This window comes from Prosopis cineraria, unplaced genomic scaffold, assembly GCF_029017545.1.
Source record: "Prosopis cineraria cultivar Desert tree isolate PC_DT_omini unplaced genomic scaffold, ASM2901754v1 PC733, whole genome shotgun sequence".
NCBI classification, from domain to species: Eukaryota; Viridiplantae; Streptophyta; class Magnoliopsida; order Fabales; family Fabaceae; genus Prosopis; species Prosopis cineraria.
Window position 1 is genome coordinate 15,626 of NW_026556058.1, and position 21,584 is coordinate 37,209.

The window sequence follows — 21,584 nt, forward strand, 5'->3', positions numbered from 1 at the left end:
GGAGAAATATCTGTCATTATTTTTTTCAAAAATATAATAAAACATCAAAACATTTCAAAAAATACCTTATAAAATAAGTGGGAGAGAGTGTGCGTGGATATATATATATATATATATATATAATGTAATATAATTAATAAGCACTCTTTTCAAACTATAATATAGACAGTCTTTTAGAAGTTATGTTTAATCAAGGATATAGGATATTATGTAATTTTTATAATTATATCCCTACTTTAGTTATTACTTTTTTTAAAAAAATAATATATTAAAATTTTAATATAATTATCATTGTTAAGGCACTTACATAAAAGGGAATGAAAAGGAAAAGGAATGAAAAGCGCGGGCATTTGGTATGATTGAATTCGGATGAGAAGGGAAAAGCCAAAATTGTGGAAAAGACGCTTTTGTCACTTCTAAAATTAAAAAAAAAAAAAAACCATTTTTGATCAATTTCTTCAACTGTGGGATGAAGGATGAGCAGAAAGTAATATCAGCTTTTGCTGATAGATCCGAAGTAAGAGTTCATTATTGTAGCTTAATGAGTTTAGGACTTTGCTGCAAAGTGGTGAAGTTGGATTTCTATATTCATGTCAATTTCTGCAAAGTGATGAGCTTGCAATGTTATTTATTATATACTTTTGATGAGAAATACAACTTAGCTTGCAATGTTATTTATTATATACTTTTGATGAGAAATACAACTTAACTATGTCCACAGGCTTCACTGTAGTTGAGCTAGTCTTTACTTCATCCAGTGATACCTAAACAAAAATAAGATTTGTTCACTTTATCATAAAAGTACCATAATTTTGGATGATAACATTTGAAATGACAGCAGCCTAGCAGGCATTCAAATCTCAAACACCAGAAAAATCTTAAGCTGTCCTTATTCATTCCTCTCAGTCTTGGACGATTTTATTGTACAGGTCACTGGAATGTTGAGATATGTTTAAGTTCGTCTAATTATGATTGCATATGGTCCATTTTTCCTCAATTTGGGACTCATTAGTAGAGTCCCTTTCTGCTGGTTTTGACATGTTGATTCCCTCCGTTGGAGGATAGAGATAAGCCCCTTAAATTAATTGCAAGGAATGGCTTTTTTTGTGACGATACTTTTACTAAAGGGGAATTTGTATCCCCACTTCCCCTAACCCTTTCTCTGTTTTCACTGATTCTCTGTTCCTTTCATGACATTTACCTAGTGTCTCTTTGATTCACCAATCAATTTGTGCTTGGCCTGTTCCATTTCAATAGAGTCACCAGTGACTAAGTATGCTGTCCATGTTTATGCCTGCTTTGGCAACTAGATCAAATTTAACAAAATAGCATATTGGATTAAGCAAGAAAATTGAACGTCTAGCTTGTGCTTCTAGTTGTACATATCATTTTTGAAATAAATTCATGTTTGTTTCTCTATTACTTTTGGGAACATTGAGGAGCAGCGTCCACTTGCTTACTCTTCTCTGCATCTGGGAACTAGGATCTTGTGGTGGAGTGTGGAGTCAAAACATACATCTTGCAAGCATGTGATTCGAATTCAGCAGATATTTCTCCAGAAACTGATGATACAGTTGAGTGCTGCACAATTCATTACATGTAATCAAAATGATGGCCATCTTATGTGAAATGAATTGTGAAGAACATTCTTGGTATGTGACTCACAGTCCATAAGTCTCACGCATCAACTAGAGTCTCAGGTTTTTGGCCTATGTCAGACCAAGACGCAGTGATTGTCGCATATGATGAACTTCTATTCCATAAGATCACAGCCACCTTGTGATTACTCAGGGGACCAGCCCAAACCTGTCACTTTTCAGTTTCTTCTAAGGAGTTTGCATTTGGGAAAATTGGTATATATGCATAAATAAAAGTGGTTTTAACTTGAGATGCTCTTTATATGCCATTATTTTTTATAATGGTCACTTCAAGCCAAAAGCACAAAACATGAATGGATGTTCACCAATGGTTTTCTTATCCTAATACACCTTATCACATGACTTAAGGCTTGTTTGCCTTAAAGCATGAAAAATATGCATGTCCCTAACCACTCCATCTCCATCATAAAGATATAGTTATCCTTTGATGAGCTATATCAATCCAAGAGAATGATTATAATCCCAAATAATCTGCATGAGAAAAAATAAAGATCATTCTATTTTTAGTCGGACTTTGGAATCAGTTTGATAGCTTTGCAATGAAATATGTAAAGCATTGTATGACGTAAGTGATGATGTTGAGAATCTTATTCCCAATGAAAATAAAGAAATTACCTCCAAATCGTTTTTACTTTTCACCTTTTTTCCCTGATCGAACCCCTAGTTTATCTGCATTACCAGAAGATTACAAGGATGAGATTTTTTTTTTTTTTAATGGAAGATATAAGCAATGCTTCCATCTACATAGAAGGCTATCTTGCAGAGTTTTTGTTCTGTACATGCCTTGGTTTACTGCAACAACTTCCTTGTTGCTTAGAATTTCATAAGCTGCATCATCCATAGCTCGAATATCACACCGAATCAACAAAGGAGCCTTGTACTTTTACACAAGAAAAATACTTAAACTACAGAATTCAGTAGGTGCAGTTGCAAATATAGAGAATATGATTTTATTAAAAGACATGCAACTTTTTTTTTTTTTTAAAAAAAGGCTTGATTGTATATTCCAAATTCCCACGGATTGCCATTATAGCATTATTCCAAATTCAAATCTTCTCTACCAACCTCACTCTCCTCCCATTATCCTCATCCTGTCTCACCTTGCCTGCAATTTTTCAATTCCAGTTCCAATTTCTTTCATTTGAATAGGAATCAAACAGAGTCAATGATAGCAGTGGTGGGCCACGCAAAAGGACGACAAGGAGAAGAGTCATACGGTGAAGCCATGGTTATTCTCATTCTACTTTGGATCGTTGGAGCTCATCGTTTTTCTTTTCAGCAACCATCGTTCCTGACTTCCTGGTCGATCTGCTGAGTTCAGAACAAGTGGATTTTAGACAATATTCACTCAGCAAAATATAAAATATATAGTTTTATGCGGGGACGGATCTACTTGTATTATAGAGGGGGTAATTGTCCCCACAAGCCCAAAAAAAAAAAAAATACACATAATGACCCTAAATATTTTATTTGCCCCCATTCAAAAATTTCAGCTGCCCCCTGCCCCCTCAAAAAAGAAAAGAAAATTCATGTGATCCTATTAAAAAATTTCACTAATTTTTAAAAAGTTTATTTGACTAAAGTCCTATTTATGTGTTTTAAACTTAAATAGAAAGAGTTTTAAAAAGAAGGGAGCAAAAAAATAATTTCTCTGATTGTATGTTTAAATTGAAAATTTTGTCACAAAAAAATTATACTATACAAAAAAATTAAATTTTGTTGGCATATAAAAGTTTAGATATATAAGACAGATTTTAAAAGATCAAGAACTAAATATTTATTCATTAAACTTACTTTTATTGATCAAAACTCAAGAGATTTAAGTTTTATTGATTAAAATGAAAAGCAAAATTCTAATAGATATAATTTTATATTTATGTATAGTTCTTTAATAGAATTTAATTTTAATAAATTTTATATTTAATATAATTTAATAAAAATTATAATTAATTTAGTGATAATATTAATATTAATATTTATTTTATGTGTAAATTTTGTCCTCATAAATTAATTTTTCAGAATCCGTCACTGATTTTATGTCACGACTCATTCCTCTCAGCATGGACTGCGACCTTTGCCTTTGCATGAAGATGAGCGTGAGCCTCACGTGGGTATGACAGGTGGCACTCACGTTGGAAATGGGGCTGCATAAAAGCAGACGGGTGAGTGGGCCCACATAGAAGATAGGGGCTGCGATAAGGCCACGTTCGCATATTAGAATGTAGTATAATAAAATTAATTAAAAAAATAAAAATAAAAATTAATTAAATTACTCTTTTTTTATAATAGACATGATAAAACTCATTAATATATATTATAAAAATAAAAATTATTACATTTTTTATAAATTTTATAAATCATGATTCACAATCTCGTGAATTAAATCTCCTTTCTTTCTTATAAATATACTCATATATTTTCTTTAATTATTTTATTTTTATTTTTATTTTTTCAATTCACTTCATTCTATTCTATTTTAGAAAGTGAACGTGATCTAAAGGGATAGATGACGCCTGCATGCAATGACTGAGAGATCATGGTTATTGCGATTGGACACTCTCTCTCTTTCTGTTACTCCTTTCCCCTCTGGCCTTTCTTTCTGAGTTTTATCTCTGTAATTCCCTTCTTTCTTAGACTCTTACTCGTCATTGCCAGTAATGCTTGAAAGGATCCATTTCTGGGTTTGTTGTTATTCTTATCTCAAGGTGTGACATTTTAAAAGAAATAAATAAATAATAAATTTTTTTAGTAGCAACTCGGCTCCTGCTGCACGTCCGCACAATTCATCTTCGCGACTTCGTTCCCTTCTCTTCGTCGTCGTCTTATTCATCTCTGTATGCCCAGAAGGTTGCGAGGCAGCTCACATGTTTTTTCTTTTATCTTTTATCTTTCGTCTGATTTGGCCACCGATATTATCCACATGAAACCAGTGTTATGGTTAATATAGCTACTCCAAAATCTCACAATAATTAAGGAGCTTTTCAAAAAGAGACGATGCTAATTGACAAAGGAAGCAAGAAGAAGAAGAACAGAGAGAAATTCCGGACCAGAGAGGATTGCGATGTCACACTCAAATCTAATCAACAGAAAGAACAATACAGAAGGAATAACGAGTTGTTTATTATATCTTCGACAAAAAAAAAAAACGAGTTGTTTATTATATCGTCATAGCTCAATTACAACCCTGATGCATCAGAAAGCATAACAGAAATAATGCAGATAGTACTGCCCAGGAAGAGAGAGAGAAACATGACAGAAGGAATTCGGATAACAATCAACATACCCTCTCTCGCCCTCTCATTTATGCAAGTCATCCATGGACCGAAGCTTCCATGCGGGCTGTTTGATCCTACGGCTGCGCCTAACGTGTACGTGTCAACTGGATTGGGCCTCAGTGGTTGGTCTGCAACATGCCATCGGAGAGAAGGCACGAGTAACTTCATCACACCCTGGTTGGTCAAAAAAAAAAAAGACAAAAAACAAAATTGATCACACCCTGAAAATCCTTTTTTTTCCACTTCCCTTGGGCCCATTCAAATAAACAGCTACTCCAATAGTACCTTTCTCATCGTGCGCGAAATCCAAGCGGTGCTTGTGCCCGAACGCCAAATATCGTACGGTTTGAAACCAACTCATTCTTCAGTGCTGTCACAGTGATGTGATGATATTAGTTGCCATTTAGATTCCAGTTAGGTATAAGAACTTAAAAAAATAATTAATTAAAGAATAAATTTTAATTATAATTAATTATATTATAACACAATTTTTTTGAATATAATTTTTTAAAAATTAATTTTAACAGAATTAAATATGTTTGGATAATTTATTCAGAATTAATTTTATCTGTCTGAATTACTATAAAGGATATTTTCTTTTAAAATTAAATTATTGATAAATTTATATCTAATATTATTAAAGTTGTTACATTTTATTTAAGAAGTAAAATATATTATATTTAATTACATATCTAATTAATTTAAAGTTTAAAATTATATTAATATTAACATTTAAATTTACAAAAATAAGTAACTTAATATGTTTTAGTTAAAATAAATTTAATAAAAGAGAAAAATTTAATTCTTAAATATCAAATATTAATTTTACAATAATTAATAAAGATGATAATATAAAAATTAATTTTTAATGACAACATGGATGTGAGTTATATTTAATAAAAATGTTAAGCACTACCTTAAAATTTTAACAATATAAAAAATATAACAATGTAATAAATAATATAAAATTTCTCTTTCTCTTTTTGAACTTTTATAATAATTTTTGTAATGATTTTAAATTTTAAATTAAATTAACTTAATTTTTTTTATTAATTAATATTTTATTTAAATTTAAATTAGTTTTATAATAAGTGCTAAGTGAAGGATGCGGTTGACAAGAATTAAGAACTTTTTTTAAAATTTAAAATTTAAATTTTATTAAGAAAAAAAAGAGTTTATTAAGAAAAAAAGAGTTTAGTTTTATTTTTATTTAATATTATATCTTTTTTATAATTTTTTAAGTCTTTTTTTATAATTTTTTTAACACTATTGGTCAACTTTTCACCAAAAGCTCGTTAAGAGAGCTAATGAAAAAATGCGCTTTTAAGCCGGCAGTTAATTTTTGACTTTTTTTGACTGGTTGAATAACTTGGTACAAAAAATTAATTTTAGATTATTTAATTAAGTTTGATCCTTATCCAAACACATACTAAATTGAAATTTAGAATATTTAAATTTTGATAAGAACAATCCAAAATTTAAATATTATTATATTTTTTATTTATTAAAATAAAAAGTTATAAAACTTATAAATCACTTTAATAAATTTTTTTACTTAATAAATTAAATTCTTTAAATTAAATATAAATTAAATTGAAAATAAAAAAATTTATTAAAGTTATTATATAATTTTTTATTTTAATAATTAAAAAATAGAATAATACTTTAAATCTCTCATCACAGTGATACACGCGAAAACCATACCGCATTTCATGGACGCTGAGTTAGAGACTCGCCAGCTCCGATAAGCATAAGCAAATGAAAAGAACCTCAAGTAGCTCCTGAACTTCACTTGGAGTTAATGAGGCAGCACTGTCCCAACTATTTTGATCAAATGAATTGTGATTCACTGCAGCCAATCCACATGGCACTTGAAGGCGCTTGCTCTTCGTCTTCTTTCATCCACGGGTGGACCTACGATGTCTTTGTAAGCTTCAATGGCGGAGACACTCGTTATGGTTTCACCGGCAACCTTTGTTGGGCTCTGAATCAAAAGGGGATACACATCTTCCGAGACGACGACAGCCTCAGGAAAGGCGAAAGCATTTGCCCAGCTCTTCTGAAGGCGATCGAAGAATCTAGAATCGCCATCATAGTATTCTCCGAGAACTATGCATCGTCAAGCTGGTGCCTGGACGAACTGGTGAAGATAATGGAATGTATGAAGGAGAAGGGACAGAAGGTTCGACCGGTGTTTTATAACGTATATCCTTCAGATGTAAGGCAAGCGAGTGGAAGTTTTGGAAGGTCAATGGCTGAGCATGAAGCCAGGCTCAAGCAAACAGTTCGTGATTGGAGCCTTGCACAAAAAACATTGCAAAACTGGAGAGCTGCGCTTCGGGAGGCTGCCAATTTGGCTGGATGGCATTTCACAGACGGCCGGTAAACTTTTTTTTTTTTTTTTAAAGAAGAGTAAAGTTTGATTTTGTGGTATTTAGATATTCTATTTTAAAAGATGATATTTCATTTAAGCGTGACTTTTATTGTAGATGAAGATGTAGATTTGACCGTTAATGTGTGAATTTGACCCTTAAAGGGCGTAATTTTTTTTGGTTGCAAAACATTCATATTTTATGTCTGAATATAATGTTTGATGGAATGGAGCTTAAATTAAAATTTTAAAAGATATCTTGTGTTTCATGTTGAAGGATGTCAATATATGTTCTAAGAATTTATTATATCTTAATTTTTTAAATTGGTATTAATCTTATTGGGTCTAAGAAGCATCTTGAAAGCGAGAACAACCAACTAGTATTAGCTTAGTCGATATTTGCATGCTCAATTAATACTAATGAGGATTGCATTTTTATCACAACAATTGCACTTGGCACTTGTACCATGCACTTGCACTAGTAGTTGAATCTAGGACTTTCAAATGCAGTTAGTTTGCACTTTAGTTTAGTTCAAGTTAGGCACTAATCTATTAGCTTTTCTTTTTCCCCCCCTTTGAAGTGCATTAAAAACCATTGAGAGACAATTTAGACTTAAAATGTGTTTGGCTTTTAGTTTGCCAAAAGTCTATTTATCAAAAGTTTATTTGTCAAAATTGAAGTTTTGCCAAAATTGATTATTGTAATGGGATTTATGTTTGGATACTGATGCAACCCTGCTGTCAACAAGTAAAGAAAATGCAGAAATATAAAAGTAAAACAGCCAACAGGTCAAGGGAAATGCTGAGGTTTGATATTAAAACTCCAAAAGGCTAAATCAGTGTTACGAAGGCACTTCACTGATTTAGAACAAGCCCTATTCCCTATTACAACCCAAGTACCCAAATAACAACTAAGGGACAAGAACAACAAAAACACTGCAATGCTAGATAGGCACGCCCCTTGGTTTTCGAGAGCCAGTCTCTCCTCTCACCACAATACAAAAGATATCAGCCCCCTTCCAAAATGACACTAGTGACTACTATAACCCAAAAGCACTTTGCACAATCTTCAACATTATTTCTGCCAAGACAATCTTAAAACCACCTTAAGTCAATACTAAGTCTCTATAGCTTTCCTCTTACTGTAAGAATGGCAAAGTCAACATTCAGCCTCTCCTAAATGTGCTTTTCCTTGTTCTTGTATTTTCTTATTCCTCCTCTTATAGGTTTGTATTTTCCTATTTCTCCTCTTATAGGTTTGTGCAGCGAAAGAGATTCCATCAGATACATGAAAAAATCATGTTAATAAATTGAAAGTTTGTAGCTCATATCAGTAAAAGTAACCCAGATCAATTTTTAGTAAATTGACTTTTTAAAGTAAAAAAGTATCCAAACAACTTTTGCTAAAAGATGGTTTCCCAAAATCCATTTAGAATGTCAAATATTGTATCCAAACATACCCTTACAGTTGACTTGCTTACTACTTTGCTCATAGGGGATATGACGGATTATTTTGAATCTTTGCTGTAAGTTTTGATGCATGCTCTCGACATCTTCTCACAATTACAACTTAAAAAAAATAAAAATTTAATTGTGAGAGGATATAAACAGGATGCACGAAAACTTCAGTAGAGACTAGAGAGATTCAAAGTTGGGGATTTGACCTATGTTGTGCTTTACTACAGAGTTAAAACGTAGCACGTGTTCCTTTCAACATTGCCGTCAAATTTTGGTGTTGCTCATAGGGAGTAATGGCTTAGGCATTTGAGTCAAAGTTGACTCATATATCTCTTTAAATTCTATTCTATATGACTTTTTCTTCTTTTTTTTTCACATCAAGTTAAGCTCATTACCCTTGATATTTCAACAATATTTCCCTTAAGTGTCAGTCTATAAATGACAACATGAATATGCTCTCCTATATTGAAAGTGTTGTACAATGGTCCAACCCGTGCTACACAAAAAACCTCTAGTAGTGATTATTTGATTGCTTTTGTAGCGGTTAAACTACTACAATAACATACGGGAGCGGTTTTGACAAAACCAATGCAAGGTCTGTTGCAGGAAAAAAAAAAATGGAAATATGAACTTGGTAATGCTTTTGCCCAGAACCACTACTAAGACCGTTCGTCTAACTCCCCACCTTCTAACTAGAGGGTGAGAAGAATCATGCACTAAAAAAAAAAAATAGGTACACCTATAGGACGGGTTCCCATAATCTAGGCAAATTGCAAAACTATTCTTCAATATATAGTCAGTCAATCTCTAGCACTAGCAAAAGATATTCATATTAAGCATCCATTAAATAACAATAACTAAGGAGAAAGTTAACGACGAATCATGCATAAAGGTTCATAAATCTGTAAGGTCTACAGAAGTTTGGCCGCACATGGTTGTAATGACAACAAATATCAGCAACAAACATTAAAGTAAAGAGGAAATAAAGAAGAAAAGCTTAATTGGAGAAATGTTACATGAGATCCACAATTTCCCCATAAATTATTCCAATCTTGTCCTCTGTCTTCTGGGCTTCTTCTCTTTGATCACCTAGGATGTTTTGCCGCTGCTATTAGAGTCAAAAGCTCCTAAAAAAGGAACCCTATTAGCATGAGAAATTGAAATTGTTATCTCTCTGTTTTTTTTTTTTGGGCATAGTCTGCTTCTTCACTTGAGTAAAAGGCTGATACTCTGAATTCTCCAAATCTTGCACGTTAAAGCTTTGGTCCACATGCTAGGCTACTCTAGATACATGACTTCCAATTGGACCAATTATTCAATTGAAGCATACAAAATATTGTGAATCATCGCCAATATTGCTGTTTCCATCTTATTTCTTATAAATTTATTCTCATATAGTATCTTGTTTGGTGAACTTTACAGGTATGAGTTTGAGTTTGTTCAAAAAATCACGGAAGAGGTTTCTAAAATATTAAGTCGCACAATTTTACACATAGCTGATCATCCCGTGGGATTGGAGTCTCGAATATTAGAAGTGATATCACTTCTAAGTATTAACTCTAAAAAAGAAGCTTTGATGGTGGGAATTCATGGGATTGCTGGAATTGGTAAAACAACGATCGCCAAAGCAGTGTATAACTCGATTGCTAATCAGTTTGATTCCTCTTGTTTTCTTGGTGAGGTGAGAGAAAACTCAAGGAAGAATGGTCTAGCACAACTACAAGAGACAATTTTTTCGAACTTGCTTGGAGAAAATAATATCAAGTGCAGCAACGTAAGTCAAGGAATTCCTATATTAGAAAAGAGATTTCGTTTCAAGAAGATTCTTTTGATTCTTGATGATGTTGATGATTTTAGACAAGTGAAATCTTTAGCTGGAAGAAAAGATTGGTTCGGGCAGGGAAGTAGGATAATTATAACAACAAGAAATGAACATTTCTTAAGACAACATGGGGTTGAAATTCTGCATGAAGTGAAAGGACTGGAAGATGATGAATCACTTGAATTGTTTAGTTGGAATGCCTTCAAAAAAAGTGAACCTGATCCAAGCTATGCGGAGATAGCAAAGCATGTAGTGAAATATGCCCAAGGCTTACCATTGGCTTTGAATGTTATAGGTTCTGATTTGTTTGGCAAAACGATCCAAGAGTGGAAACTTGTTTTGATGAAATATGGTATTGGAATCCTTGAAGAGGAATCTCCAAGAGTTGGGAATGGGTTTTGTACAGGAATTCCCTTGGTTCAGAACTCAAGAGTTTCTAGAGTCCTTAAACTTCTTGCTAACAACAATTTCAGATTGCTAGAGTGGAATGAACATCAGTCGCTATCTTTACCAACTGAGCATTATCCAGAGATACTTCCTGTTCTCAACGCGCCTCATTGCCATATAACTAATTTGGTGGACCTCAGTGACAGTGGTTCTATTACAAGAATACCAGATGTCTCTACAGCACTTCTTACTAGCAAATGTCCAACCTTAGCTGAAATTTTTGATCAATTTATTGGAAATCTGGGCGCACTGCTTATTGAAAATTGCCTCAAACTTGAGCGTTTGCAACCTGCAGGAATGAGTTCTGCATCTCTTGAACCTCTAAATCTTGGAAAACGCTCTAACTTGCCGAGTTTCTCGAATAAGTTGGCAGAAAAGGAAGATATGAAACATGCCGGCACACAAGGGACTTCCATAAAAGTCCTTCACAATTCAATAACAAAGATTGATGGTCTTCAAGAGCTAGTTTTGAAATCTTCTGCTGAGGATCCTCATATCCACACTGACATGTTTCATAATACTGAAGAAGATAATGTGGAAGAATGTTCATCAGGTCCAAAGCTGCTGGGGAAGATAGTAATGATGTATTGGACAAATTGGGCACCGAAGTTAAATAAACTGGTTTTAGAAAATTGTGATTTATCTGATAATGATCTCGAGCTGTTTCTCAGTTCCTTTTTAAAATTGAAGTGGTTGATACTATCAAACAACAACTTTGTAACCATTCATGAGTGCATTAAAGAACTTGCAAACCTTCTTTTTCTTTGTGTGAAAAATTGCAAGCAGCTTAGATACGTTTCTGTGCTTCCACCTTACTTGCAACACATAGATGCAAGGAACTGCATATCATTGACTCAGGATTCATTCGACGTAATATTAAGTCAGGTACATTTCCCTCATTCCTGTACTTGCATGTAATAAAACACAACAATTTTTTCACACGCAACTCCTCTTGTTTTATTTTAGAAGAGTAGTTAAAACAACTAATTTTATGAAATTTCAGAGAATCTGGATCCAGATTACTGAGCTCATTTTTCCCTCAATAACTTGTGTAATAAGATAAACAGGGACCTTGCGGAACACTGAACATAATTTTTTTCCACTATTTGATAGGTTTAAATTCTATAAATCAATTCTTTTATTATTTTATTAACAGGCATTTCAAGAGGTGGAGAACATGGACATTGTAGTGTGGAGGAAGCGAATCCCAAAGTGGTTCGACTATTGTGGCAGAGGAGGATCTGTGGGTTTTTGGGTTCGCCGAGAATTCCCTGGAATTGCGGCACTTTTGGTTCTAGGGGGTCAAACTGAAGTAGAAACCAATTTTACATGTGAATTCACACTGACCATCAATGACATTCAAGTGCTAAAAGGTGAAAGAACGTTGCCGAGGGACCATGTCTGGCTGTTTGACCTGCGAATTCACTTAACAGCCAAAGAGAGGCATTACATCAACAAGCATCTTCACAGAAGTTGGAACCATGTGGGGATTTCATGTACTGCTAAGAACAATCATCCACACAATTCCATTGTTAGATTCAGTGGCATTCATCTCTCTAAGGATAGAATGAACATCCACGACGTCTCCTTCATAAGCCCTGATCTTCGGGGTTCAGATATTGCCCGTCACAAAATGGAAAATAATGATGCCGACATTTATGAAGTAAGTGGTGGACACGCTGCTTTTGATCAAGCATCAGCTGAGCTTGTTGACAAGAAGATTGTAAGTTTGATGGAAGGATCTAGCAGAGCAGATGATGAGGACGAGGAAGAACATTTGACTGGAACTGAGAATGAAGACCCAGAAAGACGTGACGTAGTGGTCAAGGACAGAGGAAAAGGAACAGTAAAATACAGTGACCTCGCTGAGGAAGAACAAAATAAGGATTTTTTTATTGAAAGTGCAACAGGAAAGCTGGAGAAGAGCAAACTTGAGCAGGTAATCCTGAGTGGTGTTTTTATTTTTGTTTTCCTCCTCATTTTCCCAACTTGTATAATCTGAACCAGAAGGAAAGAAGGAGATGAATATGAAACTGAGATCATTATTATTTCCTTCTTCGAAATCTGTCTGGCACCTATATATGCAGCTTGAGCTAATTATCCAATAAAATAACAGGCCCCATGACTTTTCTAACAATTTCTCTCTTCACGTTCTCGAATTAGGAGTCAACTTCCTTTGCCTATGCAAGCAAAAACAATGGTACTTCCAACATTAAGAATCCCGAAAAGATTGGCTTCACAAGGACGAAAGGAAACCCAGAAGCAGGGGAATCTCATATGCATATTCCAGAATCTAGAGCTTTTCTACAGTTGGAGTCAAAAGACGCTGGTGATAGTCTGATCTCGATGGAAGCATTTTATGCATCTCTTGAAGCAGAGCTGGCAACTCTGTCTGATCCCGAAGATAGCCAGGTCAACACAGTGTCAGGAGAGGGGACCCAGGAAGCACTGCAAATAGTACGAGGTTTTGTCTCAGAAAAATTCTCTCTTCTGTTACAACCTGAACAATCAAAGCTGATGAAGAACAATCTTGAGTACCTCCTTAGTTTGACCTCAAAAGATGGAATATCCCTGAGGATGAGATCAGTTATAAGTCAAATTTCGAGGAGTTTTACTGAGTGGTTTGTGGATTATAATGATGCAAGTTTCAAACTGGAATCTGCAGCTGTAGAAATGTCCAAAGTTGGAGAACTGAAAGAGGGGGTTGAAGGTAATGTGAGAGAGTTCAGGCAGGTGGAGGAATCAGAGAATGAAATATGGAAGCAGTTGGAATACTTGAAAAGAAGGGAGAGAGAGTTAGAAGCGGAAATCAATGGGGTAAAAGCTAAGATTGCGGATTTTACTTCAGAAAGAGAGAATGTTGCTAAGAGAAAAAGAAAACTCTACGAGAATGGAAGAATGCTTAAAGCTAAGAGGGATGACTTATGGGTCAGACTGCCCCGGTTGATATCAGAAGAGCAATCAGCTAAAATAATCCAAACTAACATAGAGGAAGAGTGGTACAAACTCGGACTACAATTTATTCAAGGCTCAAGTTTTGAATATGGCAACTAGATGCACATTTTTCTATGAGAATATAATACGTGTGTTATTTTTAAGTTTTTAATGTTAACCACTATGCACGGTTACGCACTAGCTAGCTAAGTACTATTTTTCCTGGCATTGGTGAATTACAGCCACGTCCATCAGCCTACATGTACACCTTTTTTTTCTGTGGAAAGGAAAACACGTACCATCCATGCTCACCCTAGATTCGAGTTTGAACCTGGATTGTCCTTGTTACAAGAGGAGTAAAGGTGGCGTTGCGGTACTAGCTAGTTATTAGATCAAAAGTATGCTAAATAATTTTTGAATGCCAATGCTTATATGCTCCTTTGTTCTATTTACAAGATAGAAGGAGAGTAGGGCTGTGTAAATGACTGGACGGTACTAAACTTTAGCCTAATCCGAAGTTTTATCTCTTTTATGAAAAGGACTGGATTAGACAACTCGTAATCTGGTCTTATTTAGTAATAATTCAAAGATTAACAGGACAGGACTTGATCTATAGGATTGGAAAACTGGTTATGTTAATCAAATATTCACTTAACTTTTTTTTTCCTTTTTCTTCTATGAGAGGCGATAATTTATTTCAACCTAATAAACTCAATTAAAATAATAAAAAAACTTATAATAATAATAAATTCATAATAATTTTCAACACCAAAAAAAAATATTTATGTTATAGTTCAAATGATTTAAATTTATAACTTTAATAAAAAGAACACTTAACAAACTTCAACAACATTATATTACAACAACAATTTAGAAATAAAATCAATAAATCTTCATACAATCATCTCTTTTTTGTCATAAATAAATTAATTATATTTCTATTAAATAAATTAGTAGGACCGGATTGGATTAAGTGGTCTAGATGCCCAATCTCCTGTCCAGTCTAACCTAAAGAAATAGTTTGGTCTTTTCAGTTTTTTTGATCCTAATGGATCAGTGTTTATATAGACCAAACGGGACTAAATATTTCAGGTTCGACTGAGTCAGACAGGATCGGAGGACTTTTACACAATCCTAAAGGAGAGTATTTATTTGGAAGAATTACTATAAATGTCCACCAACTAATTCAATTACTCACGAGTCTCATGAAAGGCATAAATTGTCCCCAAATCTCAAATTTCTACACAATTACAAAAAATATCTCTTACATTATTTTTTTAAAAAATATCCTTCATCCACCACTGTCGCCAGAGCTCTAGCCAACCTTCCCCAAAGACCTCTTACCACCACTGCTGGTTGTCGGAGCTTCAATGATCGGTGGTGGGATTTTTTTTTTATTTGGGGGAAAAGTGGTTTTAGGAGGATTAGAACTAAAACCAAAAGATTCTTAAAATGTTAGGCTACCATTGGGCTACTTATACTTATTAATATAATAGTGTAAAATATCATGTACATCCATGCATGCATACATAATTGGTGTCAATTTGAGCATAAGAAAATTATAACTTAGTAGAGAAAAATAATAACTCAAATATAAGAAAAAAAACAACTCAATTTAAGTAAAATACAATTTGAGTATATAAAAATTACAATTTGACAAAGGAAAATAACAATTTGGGTATATGAAATAACAATTTGGCAAAGGAGAATAACAATTTGGGTCTCACGAAAAAATAATTTAAGTTTAAGTAAATAACAACTAGGTGTAATATCACCAAATTATTCTACATACTTAACCATATTAAACACAATCTACCATGATAATTAGGAAATAACTCATCCCAGGTAATCGACCATGAAAGATTCTTTAACTATAGTTATAAAAAGGACAAACCATAATAAAAAGAAAAAGACTCAATTTTAAAAGTATATTGTGGTTGTTGGAATTATATTTATTAAATTAGTTCATATATCATGTCAATAAAAAAGTCCTTACCATTTAGAATGGTTTAAAACCAAAAAACAATACTCTAGTATATTAGAAAAGTTTTGAAACTTATATTTGATAATATAAAACCATGTTAATTAATGGGATCTCAAGTTTAAGTATGACTAAAATCATTTCAAATTCAAAATAAAAAAAATATTAGAGTTTACAAATATTTGAAAGTATGAAATATGAAGTATAGATAGAAATATTAAAAAAAAAAGATTTAAAAAGTCAAAATTAACAAAGAGTTGCCGGCAAGTGAATGACAGTGGTGGCAAGAGGTCTTTAGTCGAGGCTGGCCGAAGCTCCAATGACTGTGGTGAATGAAGGATATATTTTTTTAAGGGTATTTTCGTAGTTGCACAATGATTTGGCACTTGGTGGCAGTTTATGCATTTCATAGGACTTGGGGGTAGTTAAATGAATTGGCTAGGACTTTACAGTAGTTCTTTCTATTTAATTTAATTTTATTTATAAGTCACTTCAATGGTTATTATGTTTATTTTTACTCTTTTTCTTCTATTAAATGTTAGAAAGGTTATTAAATACTTGCATATTTTATTTTTTAAATATATATATATATATATTTAATAGAGATAAAATTAATAAATTGTTAAATTTTAAGACATGCTAAAAATAACTTATAAATAGAATCAAAGAAAATATTTTTAATTAAATCAAGATATATGTATATTTGATGTGTTATTTATTTACATGTAAATAACAAAAAATTACTGTAAAATGTAATAATTATTGTGTAGTTTAATCTAATATATTGACTTTTGATAAAATAACAAATTTTCTCTCAATTTAAAATTTAAAATAAAACATACGCATAGAAAACAAAGGTTACTTAATAATAGAAAATGATAATTTTTCTTGGACAAATAATTAAAATATAAGAGCAAATTATAAATATCTTGTTATCATTTTTTATCAATAAAATATAACATAACAATGATGATGAGTATTTAAAAACAGAGAATCACAACTTCTCTATAAAAATTGAAATTTAATAGCAAATTTCAAATATCTTATTTACCATTGTTTTCATTTGCAATTAAGTTTTTATCAATTCTCTTTTGTTCACTTTCTTTCTATACTTGCCATCTCAACCTTTAAATTCATCTTTGAATGATTGAAATTTAATAATTTGTTTTTTATTTTTAAATTATAATCCTAACCCTTGAATTATAGTTTAGATGAAATTAGTTATATTTTAAATTTATTCATTTTTTATAAAGTTTACATTTTAATATTAATTTATAAAAATATTATATCTTAATTATTTAAAAATGAAACGAAGAGTTAAGAAAAGGAACTGAGAGGAAGTGGGGAGAGGGGAGAGAGGGAGAACCCAAGTCTGCATGCGCGGGGAGAAAAGAGAAAGGCGGGGACTGGGGAGGAAGTAGGGAGGTTACACGTAGAATGTGTACGACCGAGTCCATTGACAAGCAAGAATCTTCTGAACTGATTTGGTGTGCTGCTGTTGACGGAAGGAGTATCAGATGAAGCGCTTGTTATTGCACCCAACAGCGGAAGATCCACAACAAGCCTCCCCTTTTACCTGAATCATCTTTTCCCAATCCCACATAGCCATCTCTCTCTCTTTCTATCTAACTACACTCTCAATCTTGATCTTGAATCCTCCTACTTATATGTATATCTATCTATGTTTATATAGGAGAAGGTGAAGTTGCAAGCCTGACGAACTTAGCCGTTGTTGATTGGTTTTCAAAAGTTCAAACACTATCAGATTAGGTTATCCCCATATAATAAATTATTGTTGTTGATGTTTTTGGATTTAATATTCTACCTCTTTGTACTTTTCTTTGTCTCCATTATGATGTCAATCCTCTTTGCTTTTTCTTCTCCACAACTAAATGCTTATCTGCTTCATTCAACATCATTGATTTTTCAATAACTTGTAGGCTCTTACAGACTTTGAATCAAAGTCTTGTTTGGTATGGAGGGGATAGGAAAAGGGAATGAAAAGTGTGGGCATTTGGTATGATTGAATTTGGATGAGAAGGGAAAAGCCAAAAGTGCGGAAAAGACGCTTTTGTCCCCTGTTAGAAAAAATGCCCATATTTGGTCAGTTTCTTCAACTGTAGGATGAAGGATTAGAGGAAACAGTAATATGAGCTTTTTGCTGGTAGATCCGAGGTATGAGTTCATAGTTGTAGTTAAATGATTTTAGGACTTTGCTGCAGAGTGATGAAGTTGGATTTTTATATGCATGTTATTACTTTTCACCTTTTTTCCCTGAACTCCAAGTTTATCTGCGTTACCAGAAGATTATAAGTATGAGAGAATTTTTCTATGTACGAGATAAGCAATGCTTCTGGCTTCCTAGAAGGCTGGCTGGCTAGCAGAGCTTTTGTTCTGTACATGCCTTGGTTCACTGCAATCACTTCCTTGTTGCTTACAATTCCATAAGTTGCATCATCCATATCTCGGACATCACACCCAATCAACAAAGGAGCCTTGAACATATACACAAGGAAACTATTTGAACTGCAAAATTCACTTTCTAGAAATATTTGCCATATTTGATAAATGGCAATGTTAGTGTCATGTTTCCTTCTACCTTGACTAATGCCCATATGCTGAAATGAGCTTTGTATTCTTCTGTTGTCATGCCTCCATTTCCCACTTCAAGCATATCAGGATCTGATGCCAAACATGTGTATTGAGAATGTGAAGTCTATTTTCCTCAATGGCATGATAAAATAGAAGCAAAAGTAATCTGACAGAGTCACAAGTGTTTGTTTGCTTGCTAAGATTTTGCCCTCACATTGTTTCAAAACAGAATCAAATTCAGGTTCAACAAGAAGCGGAATAGGATAAGTTTGAGAGTTGTTATTACGATCATTAACAATAATGTTGTCTTTAGTCTTGTGAAGTTTAATAGCATGCAAATCAAGTAAAATTGATTACCATTCCATCCACTCGGTCCAGCATAGGTTGCCCATTTGTCATTTTCATCTCCTCGAGACGTCATTCTGAGGAAAAAGGAACGTTATGAGAACAAAATACAGGTGACATAAAGCACACCATTCAAGTTCTTGATTAAGCATCAGATTGAAATACACAAACACAGAGGCTTTTATATATATATATATATATATATATATTCAAGTTCTTGATTCCAGCTATTTCCCATAGTTGAGGCCCAAGTTGCAGGGTCTTGTACTTCCCTAAGTTCAGAAACAAATTCATACTGTGAAATTTGCAGTGTATGAAACCTTAAGGGAAAAGGAAAGTAGAAGACTCACCATTCACAGAGAAAGAATACGATGGGCCTTCCAGATTTTAATAAAGCTTCACTCATTATGGGGTAGCTGTGTTCACAAAATGTAATTATCAATTTCCTCTTTCATGAACTGCTTCTTATGTTCACTTAAATGCTTCAAAATGCTACCTTTCCTTTGGACTAAGACTCTGTGTATCCTCACGACTATCATAATTCGAGTAGTCAACTACCTAAAGTAACATTTGAATCAAAATCTTCTGTAAATGTTATATATATATGATAAAATTTAATGAGAATGAAGATTAGATTACCCAGGAAGCAAATGTTTTTGCATCATGGTCTTCATGTCCAAGTGACCCAGGCTGCCTTTTACTGCAAGTTTGAGTTCTGCAGAGAAAGTTTAAGAGAGATGAAAAATGTTCGAATAGGCATGGATAATATACTATATATATATATATATGTATGTATGTATGTATGTATGTATGTATGTATGTATGTATGTATAAGTGGTCAGTGACGATTTAAGAGTGGTATAATGGTGGAAGTGATACCCAGCATCAGAATAAATCCCTAGCATTAAACCTTTTGCATGAACATAATCAGCCAGTGTTTTGATTCCTGAAGGATTGAAGCTTTTGCTACCAAATTTCCCTGCCACAGTTCACGTCAGAATTCTCCTAGGTTTTCTTATTCTTTTCTAGTGGATGAATATAACTCAAAAAGTTTTTAAATATGTTCACTCTTAGTCTTCTGTCATAGTAAAATTTTATTGAAACAGTAAGCCCATTGATGATGAGATAATTATTGAAACTAATTTTGCATGTTAATTACCTGAGAATCTCTAGTAGGTTCGCCCTAGCAATCATCTAGAGATCATAGAAAATCAAGATTAAAAAAAATAGTTTTCTTAGGAATATAATGAATCAACTATTTATTGCTATAAATAATTGTGTTAATCTAATATTATCTTACCAATATTGATATATTGGTATCCCAAAGACAAAAGGCCCGTCGACACCATTGCATCAGCTATAAGATAATCAAAAGATATGACATAATCGTAAGTCAAATGAAATGTGTCTGATGCAAAATAAAAAAAAAAAATAATATTTTACATTAATTAGTTTTATTCTCAGATTGATAACAAAAATATTACCTGTTTGTTTAATCTAGTTTTCATTAATATTGCAGCCACAATGGTTCCAGCTATTCCCTCTGATCATCATTAATAATTTGGTCTTCAAACTTCGTCATTTAAGAGTTTAATTCTACAATTCTGGCCAAAAGAAAACAATTCATTACAACATATGAATTACAGAACTTTATTGTAAAATAGAAAATTTAAAAATTCAATTATTAACCTTAAAGTTCAAACTTCTAGTTATCTCTTACAAGTTTTAACAGTTAATGTTGAACGAAAAGTCATTGATATACCCACGAGTTCAAATTAATAACAGAATAGAATATGCCTTCCAGATCATGAGAAAGAGATCATTTTTATTTTTTAAAGAGAATCAAATAAAGTAGTAATTATCACACACACACACATGTGTATATATGTATGTATATGTAGATATGTATGTATGTATCGATAGCTTATGAGAAGGGGGGGTTAAAGAAAATCTAACCTGTACAGGGATACTTTCGTGTTGAAGCCTCTTGATACTCAAAAACTAGTTATTAATAAAAGTAATATATTATGCTAAATATCTAAAAATATTATATTATATTATATTATATTTTTTTTTAAAGTATTCAGACATGCATATTTTCATTTTTTTCATTCTTTGGTGATATTCAAACTTGTTTTCAAATTATAAAATTAAACATTTTTGAGGGAAAACAGTTTTTAGTCCCAAAAATTTTGATCAACTTGGGTCCAGGTCCCAATAGTTTTATCATAAAGGAATCAGTTCCTAAAATTATAGTCAACTTTAATCAAAATTCTTACAATTGCCGAATATTATTGTTATATCAACTACATGTTATCATTAAATCAACATGTCATCTCTAGTGGCTTTGACTAAAGTGGACCATAATTCTAAGGATTGATTCATTGATAAAAAAAAAATTAAAATGACCTTAGTAAAATTGACTGCAATTTTAGGGGCCAAAAACCTTTTGTCATATTTTAATCTTGATTTTATAAAAATAATAAAAATAAATTAAATATAAAAATTGGAACACATTCTAGAATGAAGTGATGCTGATTGATAATTAAGATCTCAAAGGGCACATGAGGACGGAACTTATTGTCATACCAACTGTATGTTATCACTGAATTTCTTGCACACCGTCTCTAATAACTTTGATTAAAGTTAACCATAATTCCAAGGGTTGATTTATTAATAAAAAAAATTAGAATGACCCTAC

The 21,584-nt window shown here is 32.7% G+C and overlaps 1 protein-coding gene, 1 long non-coding RNA gene and 1 pseudogene across 2 annotated transcripts; 1 reads left to right on the forward strand and 2 right to left on the reverse strand.

The window, feature by feature from the left end:
* Nucleotides 1-1,357: 1,357 nt before the first annotated feature.
* Nucleotides 1,358-20,434, reverse strand: LOC129298169 (alpha-galactosidase-like; annotated as a pseudogene).
* Nucleotides 6,658-14,332, forward strand: LOC129298171 (uncharacterized). The gene is made up of 4 exons (XM_054936578.1): nucleotides 6,658-7,315; nucleotides 10,185-11,916; nucleotides 12,188-12,970; nucleotides 13,195-14,332. Exons 1-4 carry the CDS (start codon nucleotides 6,735-6,737, stop codon nucleotides 14,083-14,085), a joined length of 3,987 nt encoding a protein of 1,328 aa, XP_054792553.1. The 5' UTR covers nucleotides 6,658-6,734; the 3' UTR covers nucleotides 14,086-14,332.
* LOC129298172 (uncharacterized) lies at nucleotides 9,632-17,853 on the reverse strand. Its single transcript, XR_008590315.1, has 2 exons — nucleotides 17,377-17,853; nucleotides 9,632-9,889 (listed from the first exon to the last, which is right to left on the reverse strand). It is a non-coding gene; the product is annotated as an uncharacterized LOC129298172 (long non-coding RNA).
* Nucleotides 20,435-21,584: the final 1,150 nt, after the last annotated feature.

Bases quoted from the DNA above. Each gene is read 5' to 3' on its own strand.
- LOC129298171 (XM_054936578.1), top strand. From the start codon at position 6,735: ATGAGGCAGCACTGTCCCAACTATTTTGATCAAATGAATTGTGATTCA. The intron at 7,316-10,184 runs GTAAACTTTTTT...TGAACTTTACAG, and splicing joins TGGCATTTCACAGACGGCCG to GTATGAGTTTGAGTTTGTTC. The intron at 11,917-12,187 runs GTACATTTCCCT...TTTTATTAACAG, and splicing joins TCGACGTAATATTAAGTCAG to GCATTTCAAGAGGTGGAGAA.